The sequence below is a fragment of the Columba livia genome, chromosome 25, assembly GCF_036013475.1.
Source record: "Columba livia isolate bColLiv1 breed racing homer chromosome 25, bColLiv1.pat.W.v2, whole genome shotgun sequence".
Classification (NCBI taxonomy): domain Eukaryota; kingdom Metazoa; phylum Chordata; class Aves; order Columbiformes; family Columbidae; genus Columba; species Columba livia.
In genome coordinates this window covers 1,962,256-1,969,050 of record NC_088626.1, presented here as the reverse complement: position 1 = coordinate 1,969,050, position 6,795 = coordinate 1,962,256, and the positions used below count along the sequence as shown (strand labels likewise).

General features: G+C 51.7%; 1 protein-coding gene across 8 annotated transcripts in view; it reads left to right on the top strand.

Annotated features, from left to right (window-relative positions):
* The window catches only part of PEBP4 (phosphatidylethanolamine binding protein 4), a 77,401-nt gene that overhangs the window by 7,033 nt on the left and 63,573 nt on the right, over positions 1-6,795 (top strand). For 2 of the 8 annotated variants that reach the window (XM_065041009.1, XM_065041008.1), the window contains exon 1: positions 41-282. The exons of 1 other annotated variant lie outside the window; for it this stretch is intronic. In XM_065041009.1, the coding sequence (XP_064897081.1) occupies positions 169-282 (114 nt within the window). In that variant the 5' untranslated portion in view covers positions 41-168. Of the gene's footprint in view, positions 1-34; positions 283-4,434; positions 4,556-6,795 lie in introns of those variants that run through there. 5 more of the 8 variants (XM_065041007.1, XM_065041004.1, XM_065041003.1 and 2 more) reach the window with 5 other exon arrangements.

The window sequence follows — 6,795 nt, the reverse complement described above, 5'->3', positions numbered from 1 at the left end:
GGCCGGGACTCAAAACCTGTTGAACAACAATCCGCTCTCAACCGACAGGAATTTTCCACTCGGTGCCATTGAGCCCGGCTCCTCAAAATCCATTTCCCTGCGTTTCCAGCGTCATTCCGACCCTTTCCTAAATGTTTTCCGTATTGCGGCTGGAGAAAATGAACCCGGATGGACGAGAAGTGTGAAGGAATGTGTTTGAGCCATTTAATTACATCTACATTCTGCAAATCACTTGCTATTTCTCCCACGGCCTGTGGAATAAAACACAGCAGAAGATGCCAGGTGGGGTGAGAAGTGAGCAGGGATCCCTTGCCCCCAAAAAAGCATCATCGGGGGTTGGCAATGACACTTCTGCATAAGTTGGAAGGTGTTTTTGGGTGGAGGTCCCTCACTGGGATGCTCCTTGCAGCCCATCAGGGATGATGATGGTGAGGGAGGAAGGCAGGTACCATGGCAGGGGGGGACACAGTGACCAGAAGTGACCGGGACGGGGTTGGGAAGGGGAGGTGAGCTTTGGATGAGTCAATGGGAACCGAGGGAGCGGGGAAATGGCCACGGAAAGGAGAGGTGGTTTGATGGGGTGACTCAGTGGGACCAGCTGGTGAGTCAGTGGGACAGGAGGGAGCTGATGGGCAGCAGGTGTGAGCTGGGCTTAAAAAGGGGCAGGAGGGAGTTGATGGGCAGTAGGTATGAGCTGGGCTTAAAAAGGGGCAGGAGGAAGCCTTAGGAATGAAGCAGTTCTGCTCAGGTTGCTCTTTCTGGGAGGATTAGAGCACTTGTGGAGAATGCTGGCTACAGGTACTAATTCCATGGGGTGCTGGGGTTGCAAGGGACCTCTGGAGAACATCTAGTCCAGCCTCTGTCTTCAAGCATGTTCCCCAGGGCAGGTTGCACAGGGTCATATCCAGGTGGGTTCTGAATATCTGCAGAGAAGGACAATCCACAACCTCCCGGGTGGCCTGTTCAGTGCTCTGCACCCCCCCGCCCCTGCCCCAAAGTGGCAAAATTTCTCCTCGTATTGAGGCGGAACCTCCTGTGTTGGTTTTAGCTGATAAGAGGCAGGAACGTGCCGCTCAACACACGCGAAGCTCTTTTTTTGTTGGTGCAGGTCTTGCCTCACCTTGTAATTGAGATGATGTTGTGCCCTGGGCTCTGCTGCTGCGTCTCCGGCACCTGGGGCTTACTCACATGTTCAGTATGTTCTCACGGAGGCAGAGCCGCTTGCCCTGACCTAAGCTAGAAAGGGAAGGGAGGGGGGGTTTTTATGCCTAATTTTGTGGCAGGTACTAAAAAGGCCCCTGTGTTGCTGGGTCGTGGAGCAAGGACACTGTTCCATGCCTGGTTTGCAGCTACATACTTTGTGCAGCTCAGAGCATCCTGCATATTACCCTGATATTGTGAACTGTAGTGTTTGCTCATGTCCCAGCTGTGGGGGTCACTCTGGGGGGGTGCCAGCCCTTGCTTTTTGTAAACTGGCCCCAGTTAAGCAGCCAAACAGCTCTGGGGCTCAGCCCTGCTAAGCTGAGGTTCTGCCAGACCTGGCTTTCCACTGGTAATACTGGTGGTGTAAAGAGGGGTAGGTGGATAAGCCCCAAACCAGAACTGGGGGGGTTCAGGGCTTCCCAGCAAAGCACCATTGATGGGACCCAGCTGAGCTCGTTAAACCTGTACAAGTCTCCTGTGGCAGACTAGTTAAACCCAGTTAAAAGAAGGGTTAAGCCAGTTTAGTGTGATTTGGTTGTCTATTGATGTGAAGGTTAACCTGTTATAAGTGCGTTGATGGGGATTTGGACCAGTTTAACTAGTCTGCCCCCCTGTTTTTTGTCTGTACAAGTCAAGGAAGGGTCCAGCCTGTGCTCTGCTTCACCTGGGGCTGCTGAAAAAGGGAGCAAACTAACAGAGGAGCAAAGGGAAGAGCCACATGCGGGCTGAATCTGAAACAGAGCTATTTATAGAAATCCTTGCTCAGTCAGCCTGAATTCCCCATAGGTGCCAGGGAGCAGTGGGGGGGTGAAGCAGCCGGGTCCTGCCAGCCTGTTGTCCCTGGCTGGGGTGACATGTGTGGCCAGACCTGTGTCAGAGCAGAGGATGCCACTGCTTCCTCATCCTTGGCTTCTCATTAACCCGCTGCCCCAGGGCTTTCCCACGGATGTCACCCAGCGCTGTTGGTGACACGGCAAGGACCTGGAATGGGTGTTTATTTCTTTTATTGCCATCCTTAAAGAGTCATAATCATAATTATGGCGTCTGTGAGACATGGGATAGCGATGCGACTCCTTGCAAGGATAAAGCGTGCAGAAGAAGCGGGGAAAAGGAGGCAAGAAAGGTGAAAGTGCCTGGGTGACCCTTCCATAACCCATCCCCTGCCCACGCAGCGTCCCTGGGGAGCAGGGGTTGCGCAGAGGCCACACCTGAGGGTTTCTCAATGCTTTGTATCTATACTGCTCTTGTGCATCCATCTGCATGAATTCTTAGTGGCTTCCCCTGCCTTTTGGAGCAGAGGAGGGTCCTTAACGCTGAGCCAGAAATTTTAAAGGATACTGAGCATCTCCCCGGTGGGTTGCAACAGCCTCTCAGCATGTGTGCGAAGGGAGGTAACTGCAGCAGGCAGTGCCCTGGTGAGCGCTGGGCTGTGTGTGTGCCAGCGCTGCCGGGCTCTGCCAAGCTGCAGAGCTGCTGAGGGAACGGAGGCTCCTGCGCAGCCCCGCGCCTGCCTTGTGACTGCGAAATGGATGCGCTTAATATAGGCCAAATGAAAACATTCTTCCCGAAATAGAAGCCCGGAACGAGCTGCAGCTCCGGCAGGAGCGCAGTCACAAGGTGCTGCCGCGGCAGGTGTGGGTGTGCAACGCTGCGCGGCCGGCACGCGAGCGTGCAAACAGTCAGCTCCTGCCGCTGCCACCAAGGTCACCTCCCCAGGCTGCTGTGCACGCTGCAGCCACCCTGTGACCCTCCCCAAAACGTCCCAGCTGGCTCCTGGGTGTAGATGATGCTCTGGGAGAGGAGTTCACAGATGGGGCAGCACCCATGGGGTTTGGATGGGGTGCGGAGGTGGGTGGTCCCATCTTTGAGCCGTGCAAAACTGCAGGTGAAGGTGCTGCTGTGTCTCATGTGCTGGTGCTTGAGGTGTCTTTCTGCTGCCAGGGAAAGGCTTTGGGGGTTCACAGCATCCCTGAGTTTGTATTGCACTGCATCATCTGCTGGGATGCGAGTGTGGGAGCCTGCAAAGCGGTAGCAACCTCAAAAAGCATCGTGTGTCCTGGTCCCATAGAGAGTCCTGCTCGGATGATGCTGCAGGAGGGGGTGTCACAGCTCCAAAACCCCTTTTTGAGGCTTTGACCCTTTCCCCTTGGTCGCTCAGGACTTTGCTAGTGACAGTGGCAGCGTTTAATCCAGCTTGACTGTGCACAGCTGCCTGCCAGAAAAATGGGGCAGGCAGGGGTGAGAGTTCAGAGCCGGGGCTTTGGCAGGTATAAAAAGCCCCAAATCCTCATCTGTTAATCTCCGAGGCTGCGCTGTGCATCTGCACATGATGTTGTGCAAGATGCCGAGCTCTGCTGTTCCAGTCTGCAGGCTCACAGGGTTCTGCTCGGGGGGGGCTGTTGCAACCACATTGCTCTGCATTTTGCTCCAGCATCTTATTAGCGCTGTGGAAACCTAGAAATACAGCCTCTGCTATTGAACTCTCGCACTTGTGTGATCTAGGTAGTGATATAATCTGTCTCCTCTGAGCAGGTTTAGGTTCATCTTATCCCAGTAATACGTGCCAAGAGCTGCTGCTGGGCTTTGCTTTCTGCAGTGACAACCTGAGCTTTTACCTCCTGATCCTTACCTGGCACTAGAGAGAGCCAGGAAAACTAGAAACATGAGCTGAATAAAGTGGTTGCATCCCCTAAAAACACTTAACTCTTCCCAGAAACCCAAAATCCTCTGGGAGGGAGGGCCGGCCCTGCAAATCAGTGCAGATGCAAATTAATGGCCCATTCTGGGACAAGTGCTTTTTTAATCTCGGAAAGGAAAGCTCTTGCCCTGCGGGTTGCTGGGGCAAGGTGAAGATGACCTTGTAGTCATTCACTTGAAGCCAGGAATGAAATCGTTGGCCGTGCAAAGAGAGAAATGTGAGGACAGGTTGCGAAGAGGTGAGATAAGAGGCAGCGTGGCCAGGGCACGGCCGCAGAGGTGCAGCAGGTTATGAATGAGGAGAGAGGATGTGGTTTTCTGTTGCCTTTGATTGCTATGGCAAAATATATCTGAAAAATGGGTTTCCTGCAAGGCGAAGGTTGAGGGAATTCCCCTGGCTGCCAAGGCTCTGCCAAGCCCTTTGTTTGCTATGGTCTTGCTGGTGGGTACCAATAGTATAAATAGCTTTTTCAACTCTTTTTCAGACTGCAGGAGTTGGTTTCTATATGAGCTTCTTGTGTGCTTTGCTCACAGGATCTCTGTGTACCCTCCAAGGGGAAACTGAGGCAGCGAGGAGCCCAACTCACAGTGAGAAGCTGGGCTTTGGCAGAAGAGCTGAGCTTTTCTGCAGCAGCTGGACTGGACTAAAGCTCAGGTGGGAGCACAAGGGGCGTGTTTGTTGCTCAGAGATGCTCATGCAAAATAAACTCCTTGTTTTAATGAGCATTAAAACAAAGCAACAGTCTGTCTTGGCCGTGTGGTGAGAAAGGGATGGAGTTTCTAATGGGTTTTAGTGCTAAGTTGGAGCTTTTGACAAAGAAAATGGGAGGAAAAGAAAACACCATAGTGTTAGACTGGGGAAACTCAAACCCAGCAGCACCTCCCTGCTCTGCAATTAATGCCTGGGGAGAGCTGGGGTGGCTTAATGACATGGGATGGAGGTAAACTTGAATTCCATGAAATAAAATAGCTTTTTATGGTGCAGGGTGAAGTCATAAGAAACACTGGGGTGGATTATAAACAGCACTGGTTAATCTTAAACTAAAGCCAACAGGAAGCCGGTGGCTCGGGTGGGAAATTCCAAAGCTCGCAAACAATGTTTTTGGCCTGTGTCAGAGTTAAAAAGTTGGTCTCTTATGAACATTTATGGGGAAATTCTGACCTGGAAACACTTTTTTTGTATTAAAGCTCAGCATTAAGTAAACAAACTGCCCCAGAGCTTGAGGTTTTTCTTGCAAGTAAAAAGCCCATTGGATCCAGCTGGTGTCCATGGGGTTCCATGAAACGTTATACTGTGATTTTTGGTTGGGCTGTGTCCTAGTGTTCTCAGTGCTCCATGGGGAATATTTTGGGACCTTAGCAGCAGGTTATGTGGCTATGGAGGGTGTTGAAGTGATGTGCTGGGGGTTCGGATGGGTTTCTGTCTCCTCTGCAACAAATCACCTTCTCTCCTCTGCAAGTGCCGCTGTTGTGGCCCCATGGACCAGCCCCTGTGTGTAACTTGGCTCCCAACACCGGCCCTTGGGTTTCCACACGTGCTTTGTTGCAGATAGAACAAGCCCAGACTTCCCCCTTCCCTCCCTGCCTTAAGGTAGCTTTCTATTAAAAGGCTCTTAACAAAAGGAAGCTGTTATTTCCTTACCTATGCCTCAGCTTTTTCAACTGAGAGAGGTTTTTTAGTAGCTTTCGGACATCTGGTTTGCTGGAAATATCTGTATATATTGCATTTGTGTCTCCTCCCACTGAAGTGATGGTGGGACTGCAGCAAGCACAGGTAGCGCTTTGTGTCCTTGGGCTTCACATCATCGATTCTCTCACCTGATTAACCAGATGAATCTCTCCAAAAGCCACTGGTTGGACTTTTAAAAGCTTTATTTTTTATTCTTACTGAATATTAGCTCCTGCTGGAAGGTGGGAAGCTCCTGGTGCTGTGACTGGGGATGGGACATGGAGCACAGCCCGTGTGCCTCTTTCAAACCATCCTCCAGATTAACGGTGGTTTAAAAGCAATTCCTTCCTCTCTTTCTGCTGGGATTCAGAGGAAAGGGACCAGAGTAACCCCTTGGCTCACCCTGCCCTCTATCCCTTTCCTCTGAACCCCCAGGACCCCAAGTTATCACCCTCCCCGGCTTGTGATGGGTGTAAACCCCGTTTTTGTGCTCCTGACTCACGCAAACCGGCGCGATGGGAAAAGCGTTACTCACGTGAGCCTGTTTGCAGGATCAGGGCTCTAATTACAGGCTTTGCCCAGCTCGTAGCATGGGAACCGGAGCCATTAGCCCCTAAACCTCACAATCATTCCCAATACATTAATGTTTCTAATTAGTTAAGCCTGATGCCTTTTTCTCTCTGTGATGACAGCGGCGCTGGTACTTACTCGTGTTCGCTCTGCGTGCCGGTACTTCATTATATAATGATACAGTATGTGTTTTAATACCTATTCCCAACTGACAGCGGGGGTTTTTTGCATATGCCTCATCCAGAACTGATTAGGCAACGGAGAAGGCAAGCCAGTGCAAAGAGATGTTTGAGTCCCAACCTTTCTAATTAGCTGGGAAGCTGTTGGTGCAGAATGGGGACCTGGGGCTGGTGGGTCAGTTGAAGAAGGTTGTTGCAGGATGAAGACCAATTGCCTGATTTCACACACCTTTAGGGGGTTATATGTTTTCATTCCTAGTCCCTTCTTCCCATCCTTCCAGGGGAACCATCTCCATGGCAACCTCAAAACTCCAGAGCTGCTTGCCCATCTTCAGGACCTGCTGGCCCAGCCGTGGTGGCCACCAGGTCCATCAGATGGAGCCTGGGGAGGCGAGAGCTGGTGTTGGGCTTGGCTGGGGATGTGGGTGTATAAACCTTGTACCCTGGCTCATCTCAACCTCAGGGATTGGCTTGTGC